This window comes from Elgaria multicarinata, chromosome 1, assembly GCF_023053635.1.
Source record: "Elgaria multicarinata webbii isolate HBS135686 ecotype San Diego chromosome 1, rElgMul1.1.pri, whole genome shotgun sequence".
Classification (NCBI taxonomy): domain Eukaryota; kingdom Metazoa; phylum Chordata; class Lepidosauria; order Squamata; family Anguidae; genus Elgaria; species Elgaria multicarinata.
In genome coordinates, this window is record NC_086171.1 from 121538349 (window position 1) to 121561237 (window position 22889).

Sequence of the window (22889 nt, forward strand, 5' to 3'; positions counted from 1 at the left end):
AGCAACCCTAAATATTTAGTAATAATTGCAACAGTCCTGTAAAGCTGGCCAGTATTATTATCATTTCTTCCCAGAGGGTGTGGGCTATGGCTGACAATGAATGCCTCACCCCAGGCTGTGCAGGGTTGCAGCAAGATTTGAACACTGGACTTCCCAGGTTAGCAGTTTATTTACCCTTGACTTGACTAAACCCTTACACTGCTTGATCTGATTTTTCTTTCCCCCTTTAAATTGGCCCCTAAAATTACTTCTCGTTCTATGTAAAAATGCAAAGCCTATTTCCACCCTGCGTTTAAACTGATTTTCCCCTCACACAATTTCTTATCAGAGAGAGCCTCATGGTTTTTTTTGTTTTTGCAAATGCTAACGTAACTCAGGAAGCAACAGCGGGCGCCAAGTCCAGCAAGCGTCCGACTCCTCCTGGGCTGAGGAGGGGAAACTTTCGTTTTCCACCCTGGTTTTATGGGGTTTCCCGCCATGGAAATTCCAACCTTCTTCCCACGCCCCCTCCTCATGCCCACCCCCCAGCCCTGTCTTTATAAAAAGAAAGAGATGGAGGGTCCCGTTACACTGCATTCACCTGCAAAGCAAACGCTTCCAAATCCTTGCCGTTTTAAGTTTATTTCCCCCCTCAGGGAACAGCGTCGAGCTTTTCCCCGCCGGCTTCCTTTTCAAACTCAAGCTCACTTTCAGACGAGACCAAACGCGGCCGAATGGCGAGAGTCACTTCAGCGCTGACAGCGTTTTTGTTGCTCGTGTCCATCAGAACTTGTGAGTTTGCTTGTTTTGCTATTTTCTATTCTATTTGGGGGTGCAGAGGGGAGCCTGTGCTTGAAAGAAATAATGGCATTTCTCTACTTGAATATATCCCCGCGACTCACCCCAGTTCAGAAAATAAGTTTGTTTAGGCTGCAATCCTATACCTCCTTACCTGGCAGTAAGCCCCACTGAACTATTTAAGTATATGCCTTTATCATTGTTTTTGTTTTATTTTGCTGTATGTGGACCTGAAAGCTTCGGCTATAGGACACCTCATAAACTGAATGAATAAATAATGTCATGCACATTTTAACAAGTTATTATTAAATGCTGGTGTTGTCATATGAAATGCTTATATTGTAACCTTGTAGATGAATGGTTTTAACAAGCGTAGAATCATTTGCGGTAGGAAGACCTTTTAACGCAGCCTGATGCCCTCCAGTCGTTTTGGATTTCAATGCTCAACAGCCCTAGCCAACATGGCCAATGGTCAGGGATTGTGGGAACATCTGGCGGGCACCAAGTTGGGGCAGGCTGTTTTAAATGATTGTACTATAGTCCTCAGTCATATAGGTAGAAGGGAACCTTAATCAGCTTTAGGCTGCACTTGTAAACACACTTACTAAAGAGTAAACCCCATTGAACGCAGGGGGATTGCCTTGTCAGTAAATGGAAGTAAGATGATGCTATTAAATGTATTTGTTCAGAAATGTCAGTGCAATCTTATCTATTCAGATTAGCCCCCATTGAATTCAATGAGACCTGTTCCCAGGTAAGTGTGAATTAGGATTGCAGCCGAAATCATCCACAGTTCATTTTATTAATTGTGTATTAAATATATCCAGTGAAATTTAATAACCACTGAAGTAATAATATAATTAATTTACTGTCAGATGTTTATACTTGTAAACTGTCACAGCCATAGACTTAAATGAGGACACCCAAAACTGAGTCCTGGTTTGAGAATGTCAGTATTTGTTCAGACAGTTACAGCATGATCTGGGGCATCTTTACTTGGATTTAAGTGCTGTTGAATTCAATGGGACTTACTCCCTAAATAGGTCTTGCAGCCTTGGAAGTGTAAAGGGGGCTGTAAATAGAGGGATGGAATAGGATTAGTTTAGATTTTCCAAAGAAGTCAAGAGTTATTGGTCAGGGATAGCAGCCTTCCCCAACCTGGTGCTCTCCAGACAGATCAGACTCTCATAATCCTCAGCCAGGCATCATATGCAGGCTGGGGATGGTAGGAGTTGTAATCCAGTGTGTTTGGACAGTGCCAGGTTGAGGAAGGCTCAGCATATGAACAAATTACTAAAATAAGATTAAATCCTAATATTTGGGATTAAATTATTTGTGAAGTAACCATTAATTGCTTCCCTGACAGCTCATATTCCTGCCTAATAGGAAGTCTAGCTGTGTTCCCCAGGAGATGTCAAGGGATTCAGCATGGGACTTTCTCTTCCCTGTAGCCCCCCCCCCCTTCAAAATATGTTCTGTAGGGTTGAGGGACCTTCCAGAGCAGATTTGTCCTGGAGGGCTGCAGTGGAAAGGAGAGGGGGAGGAAGTCCCATTATGTGAGTGGATTTCGACACTGACTGGCAGCAGCTCTCCAGGGTTTCAGGCAGGATTCTTTCCTAGCCGTACCTGGAGCTCCCGGGGACTGAACCTGGGAACTTCTGTGTACAAAGCATGTGCTCTACGACTGAGCAACAGCCCTCTGAGTATAGGCAACCTGATGGATGTTGACACAGGCAGGCCAATCCGGTGAGAGATACCACACAGCAAAGTATAAGCCCATGGGACTACATACACAGATTCACCCTGAGTGTATTTCTTCTCTCGTTTCAGCTAAAGAGTTTGAGATTGAGGACATCGTACCAGGACATGAAGTTGCTGCACAGATTGGAGAAAAGCTGGTGCTACAGTGCCGCACAAGGGGCTGTAAATCCCCGGATTTCTCCTGGAGAACCCAGTTGGACAGCCCACTGGGTGGGGTTGCAAGCCGGCAAGGAAACAGCTCAGTCTTAACGATAAAGTCTGTTGGCTTTGAAAATGAGAATAACTACCTCTGCAATGCTTTTTGTGGACACGAGAAAAGAGAAAAGAGAGTCAAGGTTGACATTTATTGTAAGTACCTAAATTGTAATAGGAATAGGATAAGTCATTCTCATGCATAACTGCCTTAAATAATCTCATTTCAACCTATTGATTAAATCAGAATCACGGACCAAATCTAGCCTGCTTGGAGCGCCAGGGCTACCCACAAGGCCATGCCCTCTGCCTCTGCCCCAAATTGTTAATCATTTTGTGGCTTCCTGGCTGTTGTAGTCCCCCTCCCTATTCTAAAAGGCTGAGATGCCTCTCATAAGGCTTACTTACTGGCAATAAGTACATTATTATTATTATTATTATTATTATTATTATTATTATTATTATTTATATAGCACCATCAATGTACATGGTGCTGTACAGAGTAAAACAGTAAATAGCAAGACTCTGCTGCATAGGCTTACAATCTAATAAAATCCTAGTAAAACAATAAGGAGGGGAAGAGAATGCAAACAGGTACAGGGTAGGGTAAGCAGGCACAGGGTAGGGTAAAACTAACAGTAGAATGTAAGCCTATGCGGCAGGGTCTTGCTATTTACTGTTTTACTCTGTACAGCACTATGTACATTGATGGTGCTATATTAATAATAATAATAATAATTAATAATAAAGCTATAATATGTTGCGTTGTGTGTGTGTGGGGGGGGTGTCTTTGGTCCCACCCACCACTGACATATGACCCCTGAGAGCTTCTCCTAAATTTAACTCAGCCCTTGGGCTGAAAGAGGTTTGACACTCCTGGGCAAAATGTTGGATGCATGTTTTTGAGTTTAACAGAATTCTACCCCAGAATTTTAAATGTTCTTTGTTCCACATATAGGTACTGTCTCACTTGCTCTGTTTTTGTTTTCTTAAAGCCAATCCGTATAACATAGATGAACACTAAATTATTCACTGTGAAAATAGCTATTTTCCAATTATGTCCATTCCCCCCTTCCTGAAATAGAGTAAGTCCAATTCTGTATGCACTTGAAAATGTAGCTAGCAGGAAGAGAGTCAGATATAAAACTTGAATCCATATATTTAATGGTGGCAATAAACACCGTCTAGGAGGAATATTCACCTGCCCAAGCCTTGTTGAAATGAATAGGAGATGCACAAAGCACTATTCATCCCTTGAACAGCTTCCATTGTTTTCAGTCCCTGTGTGGATTGTGCCCATTATAAATTACATCTCTGTAGCAAACTTTACAATTGCATTTCTAAAAGTCTAGGAAGCATTCATGTGTTGAGACATATGTATAAAGTAGTTTTCAGGGTACTTGTAAACTCAATATGTTTGTTGTACAAGTCAGGCAAGAACACTTGCATGGAAATTCACATGCTGTTCTTTCACTTATCTTCAGTTGTGACATAGGAGAGCTGGCCTATATCATAACATGAGGAGCAGCTCTTATCCAAAATGGTGGCCTAACCCATTCTGAATGCAGAGTATGACTTTGTTCAGATGACTTGCTAGGCCATGGTGGTTAAGCATCTTGAGCTAAGCATTATGGTTTAGCATGACTTGGTGAGTCGCGTGAACCATTCCTAACCATGGTGGCAGCATAACCATGGTTTAAACACGCTCACTGACCATTGCTACAAAAGAGTTAGTGGCCTAACCATGACTGAGAGCTCCATCTGACAAGCATTTTATTGCACGCTCATTACTGGGCACTCACGGATTTTTCACAGGTCCCTCACATGACATCTTCTGCCTCTTTTGCCCCTTCTGCCCCTTCTGGCCTTCCTTGCACTGCAAGAAAAACCAGAAAAAGTCTGGGAGAAGCAGCACCCAACTGAATGGGCCTCGTGCTCATTGTTTACTTCCTGTTTTCAAACAGGAATAACTGAGCAACAAAACCAGGAGCGGAGAAGCCACGGTAGCCAGAGTTTTTCCCCAGGTGTGATGGAGCTTTTAGTGTGTTGTCTGAACAGGCCCAACATGTTGAAATCTCAGCCTGAATTCATATGTTATCGAACCTTTCTCAAGTAATGTTTCTTTATGTTTTATTTTAGCATTCCCCAGTGATCCTATTATTAAGATCAACAGCCCACTCGTTCTTGGGAAACCGGCTAAAATCACCTGCATTGTTCCTGAAGTGTATCCTTCTGACCGACTGGAAGTATCGCTGAAGAAAGAAGAGAAAATTGTTCACCAAAAAGATTTTTTTGAGGAGCCAGCTCTCTGGTCACCACAGACAAAAAATGTGGATATTATCTTTACTCCCACAGAGGAAGATATTGGAAAAAAGATTGCATGCATAGCTGAATTGCCAATTGAGAAAATGAAGTTTGAGCCCAAACAGAGGCAGACTGTGCACCTACTCGATATACACTGTAAGTATCTTAAGATATTGGGCTTTAGGAAACATTTGCATTAAGGTTTGAAGGTCTTAGGAGGGCAATCCTATACATGTCTACTCAATAGGGCTTAGTCCCAGGTAAGTGGGTATAGGATTGTAACCTAAATATATTATCCTAGGTCTCACATACTTGTCATCAGCAGTACGACACGAATATACCTGAATTAAATCATTTAGCTTATTATACTTTTATGCTGCCTTTCCTCCAAGAAGCTTTCATTGCCTTTTGAGGTTCTTCCTCACACCCCTCCCTATCTCCACTTGAAGCTGCAGAGGGAGGGGCCGTGCTTTCCAAAAGTCATTCCCAAAGTGGTACCAACAAAGCATCTTCCTTGTACTGGTCCCATCTGTCTCATGCCCATTCCTACCAATTTGGACCGACAGCAACCAAACATGCACCCACAATATGAACTGATATAATTGATAGAAGCTGTTTTAGTACAATTGATGGAACAGCTATGATCAGATATAGAGGTTTTACTGAGGAATATTATGATGGTTGATACATAGTGATGGTTTTTACGGACATGTTATAGGTTTGATGGCTTGGGGATTTTGTATTATGCTGTTAATGTATTTTTGCCTTGCTTTCTCTGTGTTTGTTTGTATATGACTTTGGGTATTTTTAATAGAGTACTAACATAATTTAATAAACATAATTTGGGGCATTTACATAATTTCCTTATGATTTTCAACAGTCTCCTCTTTTTTGGCATGCATTGTAAAATGTACATTTTATATTTGGCTAGTTTAACTTGCTTTTTGCTTTCTTCAAGATGGCCCACGGAATACTCACATCACTGCATCTCCAGGCAACACCCTGTTTGAAGGGGAAACGCTGACACTTAGCTGTGCGACTGAAAGTCATCCACCAGCAAAGGTTGTCTGGAAGAAGCAGCTAGCTAACGAAACTGTCCAGTTTATTGGAGAACATTACAATCTCTCCATCCCAAATGCTCAGTTCTCCGAGTTGGGAATCTACATCTGTGAAGTCACAAATGAAGTCACAAAAGAAGTGGAGAAGAGAATGGTGTCTATCTCTGTACAAGGTATGAAGCTGCAGGATGGAACATCTTGTCAAGAATCAGTACAGCAGTAAAACATTAAATAATGAGATAACTGCATAAGAGAAAGTTACAGATTTCTTTCCTCACCTGCCTCTGTCTTTGTATGTCTCTCTCACCTCTTATTTCCCTATCAGCAAAAATAATGTATTGACAACAGCCTTGCTGCTCTTTGATAGTCTTGCTTTCTTAATTATACCCAGTCTCATTTTATACTGGGAAAGATAAAAGGAACTAATTTGCTGTTACAAGATATTACTTATTATTGTCGATGAATCCCTGTAACCGCTTCAAACTCATTACAAACCAGAGGTTTGGGGTGTCTTTATGGTAACACCAATGGAGCATTACAATGGTCCTTAATACCACGAGTAATTTTGAGATTATATTCCCTAGTTACAATCTGGTCTCACTGTGTGGACATGATGTTGGGATATTTCTTGGTGGCCTAGACTTGTGAATACAGACTTAATCGAAAGAGGAAATCTGAAGTCACTAGGAAGGAGCTTGAGGGATGGAGCTTTATGTGCAGACCAGCTCTATTTCTGTAGGAAATTGCACAAGTTCGTTTGACTGGATATATAATCTCATAAATGTCCACTTTACTAACCTTCGAGTATGGCAATTAAGTATATCAGACCTGTAAAATCTCTAACAATGAACACTAAAGCCAGGCTTGCAAATGGGTGTTTCTCTTCATGCAGGTGCCCCTAAACATCTCAACTTCTCCATCCATCCTGCTACAACAGTCCAAGAAGGGGAAAGTGTTACTTTGCAGTGCTCTGCAGAGAGCAACCCTGCTGCCAGCATCATCATAAGGAGGAAATCTGCCAATAAGGATGTCATACTTGATAGCCAGGATGGATTTGTTCACATCTCAAGAGTGACCCCTGATGATGCAGGGGACTATGAGTGTGAAGTGAAGAATGAATTTGGGGGAAGCAAAATGTCAGGAACTCTAAGTGTGGAATGTAAGTTTTCATAATAACAATACTTAGAATCTATATAAGATTTCTGAGCTTTACAAGTACTTCACCCTGCTTTATTTTAGTAACACAGCCTCGTATGGCAGGGTGAGGGTTGCCAAGCCCCCTGACTTCTTGCCTTAAGGTGCCATTGAAAACTCTTATGTTTAGAAGGCCTTTTATAATTCATAATTTGATGGCTGTGTTCCTTTCTTTTCTTTCTTTAACTGAACTTTCTGATTGATTTGAATTGTATTCCTACTGTTTTACTTGTCTAGTAAGCCACTTTCTGAAAACTTTGAAGAGTGGGATATAAATAGGTGAAATAAATAAGTAAGCATCCATTCCCATATTGCATATGTCTTAAGGCCGCACAGGGAGTTTCCAGCTCAATCTGTGTGTTCTTGGCCATTCCAGTATCCCAACTCTCAATTATATGATGTACTTCACTGTTGGTTGAAGATTCTGTTGCACAGATAATTCCTTAAATCAGACCATGTTGTCTGATTTAAACACTATCAGTATACAAGGTTCTTTTTCAAAGGAAATTAAGCAAAGATAGATCCCCAGGCTCTCTAAAAATCAGTCCTCTCCATCCTGGTGCCCTCTGGATGTGTTTGATTATAACTCCCATGATCCCCAGCCAGCACTAGCTATTGTGTGTGTTGATTGGGGGTGCTGTGAATCTGGAGGGGCACCAGGATGGGGAAAGCTGAGATTTTGTCTGGTTTGGAGTTGAGGAAAGGAGGTGTAAAGATTGTAAGGGATGGATGTGATGAAGTGCAGTTGCATGAATTTGGAGGCCAAGGTTAGACTTAGCATGATACTTCACAACATGGCACTGAAGATAGTATATCTGTAAACACATACCTAGACCACCTACCTAGCTTCCTCAGCCTTCATTCCTTCAATCATAAGGGTAAGACTCCTGGTTGTTCAAAGAAAGCAGTTAGTATTTCCATTGCACATTCTGGAACGACCAATCCCAATTTTGGCCCAGAATGTTGCCTGTTTCTCTTCTGACCAGAAATGGAGATGATTCCATTTTAATTCTTAGAACTATAGTCTCTTGGGCGCTGGCACTTTGAAGGCGTTTCAGCCATAGCTTTTCCTCTGAAGATATTTACAGATCTTCTGAACTCAGAGCTACCACCTAAACTTATGCTGACTGCAAAAAATGGAAAAAAAGTTAGGATATAAATGCAATCAATCAATAATAAACTTACTGCATAACATCAATAACAAAGAGTACAATTTTGTGTTTGGTTTTAGATGGGCCAAGGAACACAACAGTCAGTGTTACTCCTTCTAACACTGTGAAGAAAGGTGAAGCTGTAACTATGATTTGTTCTACCTATGGAAAACCCACTCCAAACGTTTCCTGGAGAAAGCAGCTAGCAAATGGAGATTTACAGCTTATTTCAGAAGATGCAACCTTAACCATAGAGAATGTTGAGGCTGAGGATATGGGGCATTATCATTGTGAAGGCGTTAACTGGGTTGGAAAAGACAACAAAGCAGTCGAATTAATTGTTGAAGGTAAATTAAAATGTACCATGAAACAAATTCTACTTGAATTTCTGGGGTCAGATTATACTCTTCTTTTTAGATTAGGGCAGAAATGAAACTAATGTGTTTCTTGAAAAATTCTCTGAGGTTTAATGTCGGAATATTCTCCAGCTAATCTCAGGATGCTCAAATATTTGCCAACTATTGGAACACATTTTATATGTATTTAGCATCCTGTTTCTCCCCCGCCCACAATATTTGCCGGTATTCAAATAGTATAATAAACCTTCCTTTTTTTGATGATCAGACTGTTGATTAACACTGCTACTCCCTCCCCCTTCTTTATCTTCAGTCATTTCACCAACTACTCCAGCATTAACTGATTGGCCTGGAAGTGTTACTGAAGTAGAAGTTGCTACACATCAAGAAGCTGTCGACAAAGAAGATCAGATGGAAAACGAAACTACCAAAATTGATACAATCACCTTTGTGAAGAATGTTATTGATAATATTGGAAATGGTACAGAAGATAACAAAACAACCATCGGTAGGTAATCTGCAGCCCCCACATCCTACCTCCCCACTCAGTCATTGCATATTCATAGCAAATGATGTGGTGGTCGTGACAGTCTGTCTGTCTGTCCATTTGCATTCTGCCGTCCCTTCAGGGAGCTCTAGAGCACTTGCAGCACACACTGCACTACAGGTTAGGTGGAGATAGAGCGATTGGCCTTGCGTCATGGAATGAGCATCATGGCAACTTGAACCTGAGTCACCGCATTCCAGTAATCTATTCAGTCTATCCACTATACCGCACTGCTGCCACAGCGTTAAAGGTCCTGAATGGCAAAGGAACATCCATTTTAAATAAGGCTTCCACTTTGCCATTAATTTATTTTTGTTCAATGCAAAAATTGGAGTAGATTTAACACACAATTACACAATTACATCTGACCTGCAAACTCTACACTCAAGATTTCTTGGATTTGGTGCGCAGGGCATGATCAGAGCAACAAAAAGCACTTTCCCTCGCTACCACTTGCTGCAGTACCAAAATAGGCACCAAAAGATATTCCCAGATAACATAACAACTTGGCTATCACGCTTTCCACACATGGTTATTTGGTCTGGTCTGGTCTGGTGCATCCCACATGGTTGCCCGGCTGCTAACTATTTCAATCTGAAGCAAGAGTGCGTGACCTAATTAAGAATTATTTTGAATAACTGTAAATATATTGCACTGATTTCATTTTGTGCCCATGCCCAAGTCATGTCTGGGTCAGGTGCTTCCCTTTTTCCTATGCTGGTTTTGTTAACTGCAAACCAGACATATTTTTAAAATTTTACTACTTAGCAAAACCCTGGGAAAATAGTAAAAGGAAGGGAGAATGGAAATATCATGTTTTTCTTTGCTTCAGTAAAGATAAGTGAGACTTACAACAAAATGCAGTATGGAGAGTTAAAAAAAAACCCATCCTTTCTGTTGTATTCCCATTCCCGGGCCCATAGTTTTTCTTCTCCCAACAGTTAGATAGCATTCCATGTTCAGTTTTCCCTGGGCTGTTTGAGGGCATTTCCAGGACTGGCATCAGTGGTTGACATAGTCAGGCACAAGGGACACACAGAGCAGGGGTCGCACTGACAAGCGTCCCCTGGCCCTGCTCTTCCTCTTCACCATTGCAAGCTGCCTGTTTCCCTGGCTTTGGCCCAGACAACAGTGGTAGCGTGAAGGAGGAGCAGGAAATGCCACAGCCTGCTTGTTCATCTGCCTGGAAAGAAAGCAAGAGGCAGCAGTGAGAGAGGAGGAGGATTGGTATCAGTGCTGATGAGAAGGTAGACTTACTGAAGGAGAGGGGCTCATGGAGGTGTCTTGCCCAAAGGCCCTCCAAAATCTGGAGCCAGCACTGGATGTTTTTCCCCTAAAAATTTTTTGTACTTCTGAAAACCCCAGGCTTCCCCCTTGTCTACTGATACCTTTCTCTTAGGCATCAGTGGCTACTAGTCCTGATCACTATATGACTATATGAAGGTAATCAGATACAACATTCCTATGTACACCAGTTGCTGGAGAACATGAGTGAGAGGGTGTTGTTGTACTCATGTCCTGCTTCTGGGTTTCCCATGGGCAGCTGGTCGGCCGTGTGAATAGAATGCTGGACTAGATGGACCCTTGGTCTGATCCAGCATGGCTCTTCTTATATTGATGGATGTTGCTATTTTGACTGCATAAGGACCAACATTTGAAAAACTGAAGTCATTAAGAATATATATGACTCCTGAATACAATGCCCCAAGCATTTGAGTGTCAGTAGGGGGTAATGTAAAATCAAGAAGGGAATGCACGTCCTTAAGAGATACTTGACTTTAAGCTAGCATGACCTATGCAAAAGCTTTCATCTTTCATTCAGCTTCGACTTCCTTTTCTCTCAATTTTTCCAGCCAAAATGGAAGAACCAGATTACGTGATTCCTGTGATCATCGTGGTTTCTTGCTTAGCAACAGCAGCAGGTCCCATGGCAGCAATATTGATTTACATCTCCAGGAAGGCAAAGATCAATGGATTCTACAGTCTTGTAAGGTCAATGAAACCAAAAGTGTAAGAAAAAAGAGAGAGTAACCACACATTTTCTGCAAGTTTAAATAAGCAGATAACATTGTGTATTACCTTGAAACTTTGGTGGACTTTCTCATCATAACTCAGTGTGGGATGCATTGATTTGTCCTGCTTTGAAAAGGACCTAAACCAACATTATGCAGTTTCATAAGACACTGAGAAGGCAGTGTGATGTAGCAGTGGTTAATGAGTTGGACTGAGAAGACTCAGGTTTGTCCCCACAGAGCCATAACATTCACTGGGTGACTTTGGGCCAGTCGCTAGGGCCACTTTCACATGAGGCATTGATTGTGCAATGTTTTTTTATGGGGGTTCAAATGACTTTGTTTTCCATTTGTAGTCCTCTTGTGATTTTCGACCACGAAAAAACCAGTTAAAGAGAGAAATAGCTGTACAATGCATTTTGATTGGTAGCGCTAGGAGGTGTCCGGAAGCACCGTATTCCTCAGGTCAACCTACCTCACAGGGTTGTTGTGAGGATAAAATGGGTAGTGACAATGTATACTGTCCTGAGTTTCTTGGTGTAATTTAAAAACGTGATAAAGCTTTTTCTTTTGTAACTAAGCTAAGTGGGGTTGGGATGCAGAGACACTGCCTGCTAATAACAGGAGAGATGTTTGTTTTCGAGTAGAACTGCCTCCACAGAAGGAAATCCTAAAAGCATTAGGCCTTCCTTGTACGTAATATATGATTTCCTGAAAACATGTGTCATACAAAGTTGAATATTTTAATTTGCAAACCTGTAATAACCCCATTACTTCTGTATATAGACATTTTATTCTACAAGTAGTAGAATAGTAGTCACCAGATTGTTCAAAAAGTAACATAGCGTGTTTGTATTATTGTGGAGCACTTTCTTTTCAGTGTGGATATGAATCCAACTGAAACTGATCATTTGAAAGTCCAGTTGATTTCAATAGGAGATATTTTTAAGTGTGCACTTAATTCTTTAATTAAAATCATTAGTACTTAAAAGTATTTAACTATGGCAGAAAGCAAGGTGTCCACTAATAACATATGTTTATGGCACCATGTTCGGATATGTACCCCCATCCTCCCTTTATGAATCTAACAGTTTCATAAAGCTACATCACCGTGAACTGAAATTCTGTGAGTAGGACTATGGGATTCTAATGGAGGTTTCTCAGCAGCCTTTTCCAAACTACAGTTCCAACATTCTTATTCCACAGTTTAGCTGGTATAAACTGACAAAGGTTTTTAACGCAGGTATGTTTTGTGATTTCATTCTTGATGTCTGAATAAAATTAAGGCTGGCCCTTTCTACACCTAAGGGTTATCCCAGGAAAATGGAGGGATCGTCCCTGCCTGCTCCCGGGATCCCCTGTGTCATTTGCATGCACAGGGATGATCCCAGGATGATCCCTGGAAAAATGGCAGGTGTAGAAATGGCCTTAGTTTCTGTTAAAGGAATAGGTTTGTCTTCATTTTTAAAAAGTGTTTTGACACCCCCACCCACAAATTCATGTTGTTGGTACTTTTACTTCTTGCACAGTATTATTTAAATTTGTTCATAGAAACAGTTTTATGCTGTGAAATAGAATATTGGTGTTTACATTACCTCTGTTCCCATCTGTAAATCCTCGTTTGGTTGGATGGCGAAATAGCCAAACTGCTGTAAATAGCTGATGTGTGATTAACTTTGTAAATAAAAGTACTTTTACTTCCTTTATAAGTCTGGCTCTATTCTTCACAGCACTTTCAAAGTTTTGTTATAAACCTTGATTTGTTTAATTGTAAGTGTCGCTACAGCTGTAGGCCCTTATGTATTCTGTCGATCACTGGAAAAGGAGCTGGTAGGTGAATGGCAGAGCTATGGCTTCATCGTGCGTCTGGTGCTTTATACAGAGGTGAGAAACCAGCAGTTTGCTGGCCAGGATGCAGACAGGGCTGGACCAAGACACTTTGCTGCCTGAGCTGAGGGACAAGATGGTGCCCCTCCTACTTCCCACTTCCATGCTCAGAAGCCAGTTGAACTGGAAATTGGACCCTACTTCAACGTTGGACCTAGCTGGGGTCCTCATGGCTCTGTTCTCCCAACACTTTGCCTGCCACTCCTCATACCCAGCATCTGTTGCCTGAAGAAGCTGTCTCATTTCTCCTAATAGTAAGGCCCACCCTTATAGAGGGTGAATTGTTTATGAACTCCATGGGGGTAGATTGGTGAGTAGAACAGAAACGAAATTTCACATTGGGCGAAAATGAATCCAGTACTCAGACAATCCTTTCTTCTGGGGTCAAACAAAACCACCTCAGGCAGCTAATGTTGGATGTTGTTAAAGATTCTTCATTGTTTAATTTTTATTTATTATCAGGGAGCGGGGGGTCAACTTGAATTGTCCACCTTTAAGTACCAAGATACCTTGGGCCAGCCTAGTGAAGTTTCCTTTTTGAATGAGGAAATGGCAATTCTACACATGGGCTTTTCTAGCACTCTCACGCTCTTTTCTTCATGACTCACATGTTGGATATCAGCTGCACAACTTTTGTGATGATCACCGTTAGCCTAGCCCAAATATGCCAGTTAGATAAACAAAGCAGCAATCTTTGCTCCAACATAAATCTCCCCAGGAAATGCCTACACTTTCTATTAGTTACTTTCAATTTTGCTTTTACATTTTCTGGTTACTCTCACTGAGGAAGCTGATATCTGAAATAGTCTACCTTTGAATCAGCAGTATCTGATTCTGAGTGGAACTTGGCTGTGTAAGGAGGAAGAACAGTCATGTTGATACGGGGTGACCCTGTTTATCACCGAACAAATGAATTGCCCAACTCCTTCTATTTCTGGCCCTCGTGATGTGAAATTTCCCCCCTTCTCATAGCTATTACCTGCTAATAGTCAGGGTTGATTGATATGTGAATGGGGACGAATGACTGAAAATCTCTCCTGCCTCTTCTGGTAGTGATGGTTGCAGTTTGGATCCAGAGACAAGCAGAGTAGATCAGGTAGCTTGGAGGTTTTTAAGTTGGCGATTAGCTGGGAAGAAACAACTGGGAAAGGTAGGGGGGCTGCTACTACCGGGGTTCAAGATACCCCAAACCATTATCTTTTTGATCAGCAGTTTTGCTGCCTATGGTAGAAATCTATTGCTTCCAATCTGCTCTGCTTTTTTCCTTTGTAATATTTGTTGCTCACATTCAGACCCATTTACTGTTGGGGAGAGCGTCCCACATTTTTGCAAAGCCATTTTGTGACGGATTTTCTCATCACATCAGCTTCAGTGTGGTTTGGGAGTCTGTGGCCGTGTCTATATGATGCCACTTTGCCTCCTGACCACCACCACCCAAAAAACCCTGCAGCATCACTTCTGCGAAGCGGCAGCAATAGAGTTACACAGGTGAGCGCAGGCCACCCAACCCAATCACAGCCGGTTAAAAAAATCCCAGCTCTGTTCTTGCCAATTTCAGGCTGGAGTGGTCTTGAGAAGTCAGCCTCTCTGCTAAACTTCCCCCTCCTCCCCCCAACCCTAAAAGATGAAGGACCGAAATGAACCACAGTTGCTCTCTGAAGACAAGTTGCAATGCAGTGTCTATCTAGAAATAAAATTTAAAAAAATACGGGAGGAAACAGGGTGGGTAGAGGAGGAAACGGCAGAGTCACCACCTGCCACCGAGGGGTCGGTTTGTATCAGGGCTATGCCCGCTTTCACAACCCAAACCAAAGCTGTCACTGACAGACGAGGAAACAACATAGTAGCATTGGAGCAACTGAAAAAATCGTGGTAAAACAACACTGAAACAGTGCAGTTTCGGGGGGAGCCGGATGTGGCTGTAATTTGGCGGCAGCAGCGCATAAACAACGCAGTGCCACTGCGCTGCCACAATCAGGTATACAGAGCATATAGACAAGCCTTGAGTGACCTCAACTTGTGATACTGTCTTCGGAGGTGGCTCTGGGGGAGAGTGTTGCAAGGAGTAAGAGAAAGCTTCGTCAGCAAAAGGTGGATAGAAGGAGAGGAGTTGGCTTCACCCCACCACTGATCGTGTTTTATTTTTCCCCAAGAAAGTCAGTTTGTTGCTTTTGGGATTTCTTTAAAATTCCCTTCTGTGTAGGTAACCCATATTCACATAATATTAATGACCTCAAGAAATACCTGGGTGAAAACAGCCCAGATAAACATGTCTACTCAGTAATAAATCACATTGTCGTCAATTGCATTTACTCAGCATGGGAACAGTGGGGAATTGGGGATTGCTTTGCCTTTTGTTTTCAATCTCCCCTTATACACTGCAGTGAACTTGCACATAAGTTTAACTGCTTTAAAGAAGTAAGTGTGTTGATTAGGGTGACCATATGGAAAGGAGGACAGGGCTCCTGTATCTTTAACAGTTGCATAGAAAAGGGAATTTCAGCAGGTGTCATTTGTATGCATACAGCACCTGGTGAAAATCCCTCTTCATCACAACAGTTAAATCTGCAGGAGCCCTGCCCTCTTTTGTATCTGGTCACTCTAGTAGCTCCTGCAGCTTTACTGTTGTGATGAAGAGGGAATTTCACCAGCTGAAATGACATGTGCTGAAATTCCCTTTTCTATGCAACTGTTAAAGCTAGAGGAGTCCTGTCCTTCTTTCCATATGGGCATGATCTACACTACTGCTTATAATGATTTATAATGGATTTGACAACTGTTCAGGCCCAGAACACATTACATATACTGTTTTCAAACTGTTTTTAAAGTGTTGTATCCTGCTTGGTGTAGATCTGGCCCATGGTCTCCCTAAACAGTGTTGATGCCTTTTGTTTTCAATTATGCACTGCAACAAATCTGCTCATTAGCTTAATGACTTGATATTGTGAGACCCCACCCACAAATGACCCAGCTATTTAGTTTCCATTGCAGTCTGCCACACAAAAGTATTTTCTTTTCTCATGTATAAGCCGCTTGAAGTGGCTGCATGTGCCACAGGAGGGGCAAATCCGAATGGATGAAAATAAATTTTAAACTGAATCACACTAAAAAGTACCTCCAGGTAAATGGGGGCCAGGTTTTGCTGGTGGCCAAGAATGCGTTGGCACAGTTGAGGCTGCTGTTGGTGGCATTTCTCTACAATAGCTGAGCAAGCGATAGATGTGTCATGTTTCTCTGTGCCTTTGTGTAATATAGTGTCTTTCCATGACAGATTTTGTAGAAGAGATTTTGTATACTGTTCTCAGCCATTTCTAATTTGAACTGTCATCCAGAAGGTTTACATTAAAACACAAACACACATAGGAATTATTAAACAAAAGCACCTATGCACACAGCTCTGTAAAACTTAGATATATATTACATATTAAGTGATATACCCAGTGTTGCTTGGGTCCCTGAATAACTTGAATATTTGGAACCTAACAACGATCTCTGGAGTCCAATCTGCTTCCCAACTGTCCCAAGAGCATTTTGAAATGAAAAGGAACTGACAATTCAGCTGGAATTCAGAGTGTTGTTGTATAGGTGTTATTGTGACCTCATAGATTCATGGAAAAAGGAAAGGAAAGGAACCTCTCGTGCAAGCACTGAGTCATTAGTGACTATTGGAGGTTTCGCTGACGTTTTCTTGGCAGGTCTTATAGCGGGGTGGTTTGCCGTTGCCTTCCCCGGCCGTTATTACCTTTCCCCCAGCTAACTGGGTACTCATTTTACCGACCTTGGGAGGATGGAAGGCTGAGTCGACACGAGCCGGCTGCCTGAAACCAGCTTCCGCTGGGATCAAACTCAGGCCGTGGGGAGAGTTTCAGCTGCAGAAACTGTTGCTTTACCGCTCTGGTCTTTATTTTAAAGGGATATACTATTTTTCAGCTGCATCAGCCTGCAAACGGTTTGAGGCCAGGTTATTTGAAGGAATGCCTCCTCCCATATGTGCCTGACCGGACCTTAAGATCATCCACATGGGTCCTTCTGCGTGAGCCCCTGCCAAAGGAACTGAGGCAGGTGGCTACTAGGAGGAGGGCTTTCTCTGCTGTGGCACCCCGGTTGTGAAATGAGCTCCCCAGAGAGGTCCATCTGGGGCCTAAATTGTTTTCTTTCCATCGCCAGCTGAAGACCTTTTTATTTTCTCAGTATTTTAACACCTAATTTAACTTTAATTTAAACTTTGCTGTTTTAATCTCATATTTTAACCTATATCAAATTTTGCTGAGTGGTTTTATTCTGGTTGTGCTTTTTATATTGTATTTTGTATTTGTGTTTTAAATTTGTTGGTTGTTTTTATGCTCTTCATGGTTTTAATTTTTGTGAACCGCCCAGAGAGCTTCGGCTATTGGGTGGTATAAAAATGTAATCTTCTATATAAATAAAAATGTAAATGTTCGTTTGTTCCTAATCTAAAATCTCCGAAAGTTCTTCACCGATTGCTTTGAAATTTTGACACAACATTGCATTCGAATATGCACGTGTTTTTATGTAACTATATTATAGATGGGGACAAAAGTGTGTCTTAGAATCGAAGAAATAGGGTATATAAAAGCCCAGAAGCCTCCTCCAAGCCACTTATGCAAATAGGAGAGAAGGCAGAGGCAGTGGATTGGCGTTTATTTCACAGCTGCAAATGTGCAACAAATAGCCCTGAATCCATTGGCTACAACATTAACTGCTTTCTTCACCTTATGTCAAAATGACGCGTTTGCAAAAACACTGCTGTATTCGGAAGAGCCTACATATTACACATGGAATGCAAGTAGAAAAACATTTGAACGACGCAAACGAGGAGAACGAGTCGACGGACAACCTGGCATATTCAAAGAAACTACGATAGGCAGACTGTACACCATGCATCCCAATCAAGATGAATGCTTCTTTCTTCGCATGCTGTTGGTAAATGTGGCCGGTACAACGTCTTTCCAGCAATTGAGAATTGTCAATGACGTTACACATGCCACTTTCCGCAGTGCATGTCAAGCTCTGAATTTATTGGAGAACGACCGACACTGGGATGTATGCATTAATGACGGGTGCAACACGTCATATCCAAATCAAATTCGTGCATTGTTTGCAATCATATTGACCGCCTGCTCTCCTTCATCTCCAACAGAGTTATGGGAGAAATATAAATCGGACATGGCTGAAGTTATTTTCCGTCGAATACGCAACGAAAATTCAAATATGAACATGGATTTCACAGCAGAAATCTACAACGAAGCGTTGATAATGATTGAAGATTTGTGCTTAGAAATCGCAAACAAAGTTCTCAATCAATTGGGAATGCCATCACCAAATCGATCTGCTCCTGCTTTGTTCGATGTAGAATTGCGTCGTGAACAAAATTACAACACGGGTGATCTTTTGTCGTATGTGTAATCAAATATTCCTAAGCTAACGCTTGAGCAAAATCACATTTATGATCAAATAATGCAAACTGTAAATAACGGGGTTGGAAAAATCTTCTTCTTAGATGCGCCAGGAGGAACTGGTAAAACGTTCCTAATTACATTGATTCTGGCAACAATTCGATCCCAAAATGACATAGCCTTAGCTCTTGCGTCATCCGGAATAGCTGCGACATTGCTACCAGGTGGAAGAACTGCTCATTCCGCTTTGAAATTACCATTGAACATGCAATTCATTGAAACTCCCACGTGCAACATTTCCAAAGCATCCGGCATGGGAAAAGTATTGCAAAAATGCAAACTTATTGTTTGGGATGAATGCACAATGGCACACAAAAAATCCCTCGAGGCTCTTGATCGATCATTGCAAGATTTGCGTGGAAACATCAGACCATTTCGGAACGCAATAATATTGCTTGCAGGAGATTTCAGGCAAACATTACCTGTAATTCCTCAATCGACACCAGCGGACGAAATAAATGCTTCCCTGAAATACTCTTTGTGGTGACACGTAAAGACGTTAAAATTAACTACAAATATGCATGTCCAGCTGCAAAACGATCGATCAGCTGAGATATTCTCACGTCAATTGCTGGAAATTGGGAACAGAAAGGTGCCGGTTGATCTGACCTCAGGACGAATTTCATTGCCTCATAACTTCTGCAATTTAGTGACGTCAAAAGAAGAATTGGTTCAAAAAGTATTTCCCAATATTCAAACCAATTATAAGAATCACGATTGGCTGAGTGAACGAGCTATTCTTGCGGCCAAGAACAAAGACGTCTACGAACTTAACAATTTTATTCAGTCTAACATTCAAAGCGAGGCAGTCACATACAAGTCCGTCGACACTGTTGTGGAAGCAGATGAAGCGGTTAATTATCCAACATAATTTTTGAATTCACTCGATCTGCCAGGGATGCCACCGCACGTACTGCAATTGAAAATCGTGCCAATTATCATGTTGCAAAATATCAACCAGCCAAAGCTTTGCAACAGCACGCGGCTTGCAGTAGAAGCAACAATCTTGACAGGACCTTTCAAAGGTGAAGATGTCCTCATTCCTCGCATTCCTATGATTCCAACGGATATGCCATTTCAATTTAAGAGATTGCAATTCCCAATTCGATTGGCGTTTGCAATCACCATCAACAAAGCTCAGGGCCAATCTTTAGAATTGTGCGGTTTAGATCTAGACACAGATTGCTTCTCACATGGACAATTATATGTTGCGTGTTTTAGAGTCGGCAAACCAGACAATCTCTATATCTACACAGACAATGGAACAACTAAAAATATTGTATACCCACAAGCATTGTGAAATTAAACATATTAGAAACGTGCGCTTTCTCTTTTCTTTCTTTTCCATTTAACCAGACTGAGCCACAGCAACGCGTGGCAGGGTACAGCTAGTAAATAAATAAATCCAGTTTACGAACATGAAGTAAAAATTACAGGAATAGATGATATCTCATTTTGGCTGGCTTGTTGCTAGGCTCTTGGTTGCATCCAATGCCAAAGCATTGGGGTGGGGGGCGGGAAGCACCTCAGTCCTTGACAATAGTTTCTTATATTTTTTTACAGAGTGTTTTCTATCTCACAATGGCTGCCAAAGGCTGATAAGTCTGGCCTCCTGCCCAAGGCATGCTGGGAGTTGTAGGTGTAAGCCTATGTTTTTTTATTAAAAATTTTTAAAATACTTAAAACTGAATAATTCTTTTAAAATACTTAAAACTGAATAATTTGCATTTCTTGTACATTGTACAGCCAGACCTATCAGTGTACCAAATTTCAAGTTTCTAACTCATCTGGGAGTGGGTGAACATTTCCAGACATACAAACCCACATACGTACTTTCAGCTTTATAGGTAGAGATAGCTGTTGTTTGGGAAGATATATAGATAAATGTGTATATGTCATAATATATAGGGAGGAGGGTAGAAAGATACTGGTAGGTTGGGGGGGATATGGTACAATTTAATTAAGGAGAGTTAAAGTATGAAAGGAAAAGGAGAGAAGAAATGACAGGATTTGGAAAAAAGAAAAGATTGAAAGTTGGAGATGAAAGAAAATGTAGGTAGCAGAACAAGACAAGAAAAAGATGTAAAAACAGGCTTTATAGAGGAGGAAATACAAATAACAGTCCAAGGGAGAACGCCACATTTCAAGGTTCACAAACAGTTTGCTACTTAGGCCTCTGGAATTCTCTTCTCCAGAAGCTGATCCTCCATTTTTCTTTTGGGGCTCCTACAGTGTGTGTTTTGAACTTGGTTGTTCTCTAAGCCATGCTGTTAACTTCATGTTCCACTTATTCCTTCTGCAATATCTGCTGTATGATCTCAACCTGCCTTGTTATTCTAGTTTTTCCATCTCGGCTTTCACCAATGCAGTTTTTATGGCTTCCTCCAGACTGGATATTTGAAGATTTAGGTCCGTGGTAAGTTCTGAGTCTCAACTGCGCTGCCTTTTCTCAACCTCCAGAAGTGCTTGCTAGTTACAGATGTCCTCCTCAAGTCTGTTCTTGGTGTCCTCCAGGGCAGAGTTTTCATTTTGGTGGTCTTTAATATCCCCTTCCAGCTGCTGGGTTAGCTTTTTATATTCGCTTTGCTCCCTCCTCATCTTGGCTGCAATATCAACCTGTGGGCACAGAGCCTGCCAGAAAAAAAGAACACAGCAATGAATGTGTTAGAGTAGACAGAAAATCTGGCCCTTCAAATGGGTGAGTGTCAGAGCAGCGGGGTTGTCCTGCTACTGGGAAACCAGTTTTCTGCCTGAGGGGAGTCTGTGTTGAGACGAAAAGTCTGTGCATGTATTTCAAATGGAAAGCATGGACTCCATCCACAGACTCTCAGGACTAGGATTTGGAAATATTTGGAAAAAACTCAATTTCAAAATTCACAGGGGAGAATTTAAAACAGCATATATATATACACCAAACAAACAAACAAGAATGGTTTAACTGCCTGAAGACCAAACTTTCTTCTATCTTCCCTGCTTGTTAGCACAAGGCAATGCTGACTTGTCACAACCAGGGACGTGACTCATTACAAATTTGACAAATTGCCCAAAATGTTTATTTCCCCAAAACTTGCCTTTACATACCATTAATACAGGCTAAACATGCTATAAAATAGAGATACATCTGAATTCTTGCCTCATACAAGGCTTTGCCGCCATAATATGTTAGAAACCCTAAAATGAGCATTTTTCTTACTTCTCCCAACTTCAGTTAGAAATGAGTAAATTCAAGGAGGGAGTGTGATGACCTCATCTACCTGCCAGCATTGTTGAGTAAGAATGACCTCACAAAGGAAAGATAGAGAGGAAAGGTGATTGGCTGAGCTATTGATGCTAGCTTGGAGAGGCCTGTATATGCCTTTTGTGATCATATCCCAATATCTCTTGGGCGGGAGGGGGGATGACGGGGGAGAGGCAGCAGCAACAACAACAACAACAACAACAACAACAACAAAATTGCCAGAAAAAGAATAAGGTTTGCCAACTGAACAGATGAAAATGATCTTGGACTGTTTTTGTGCTTTTCTGCAGAAATCTGCCACTGAAGCTTGCTGCTGCCATGGATCTAATATGTTGACTTCCTCATTCCCAGAGATGCTGTTAAAGGCAAAGCCCCAAGGTGAAAAGATGGCAACCCAAGGAAGAATTTTGTGCACAGGGCCAGCCTCATGGGTGGGTGAGCTGGGTGAGTGTCTGGGACGCCAAGCTGAGGGGGCACCAAACTGAGCTGACGGGGGAGACCACAAGCTGAACTGAAGGGGGCACCGAGCTAAGCTCATTGGCTGTGTGTATGTGTGTGTGTGTGTGTGTGGTTTAATGTACTCTCTGCAGTGATCTAGGGTAGCAAAACACAAGTATCCATAACCTCTTATTTCAAGGTTATACAGGTTATTTGGGTACTAACTGCAGCAATAATCCTTCTTATACCTTTATCACACCAGCGGTATACTGTGCAATCACTATGAATTGCGTGCAAAGGACTCCGAAGTTTTCCAGTTTATAATCTGCTTTGACTGTGAAGCACTCCCATGCATCCTGCTTTAACTGTGCTTCTTAGCCAAAAGAACCAACCTATTTTACTACCTCTTTAGGAGTGAATCTTTTGTTGTTCTCCGAGTGGCCACTGGGGGTGCAGGAGGAGGATTTGATATGTTTAAACTACAAATTAAACACTTA

At 41.6% G+C, this 22889-nt stretch overlaps 1 protein-coding gene across 1 annotated transcript; it reads left to right on the forward strand.

The window, feature by feature from the left end:
- Window positions 1-568: 568 nt before the first annotated feature.
- Window positions 569-13048, forward strand: VCAM1 (vascular cell adhesion molecule 1). The gene is made up of 8 exons (XM_063135712.1): window positions 569-771; window positions 2608-2886; window positions 4870-5190; window positions 5993-6265; window positions 6985-7251; window positions 8518-8784; window positions 9107-9301; window positions 11194-13048. The coding sequence occupies exons 1-8, from the start codon at window positions 714-716 to the stop codon at window positions 11352-11354; spliced, it is 1821 nt and encodes a 606-aa protein (XP_062991782.1). The 5' UTR covers window positions 569-713; the 3' UTR covers window positions 11355-13048.
- The last annotated feature ends 9841 nt before the right edge of the window (window positions 13049-22889 follow it).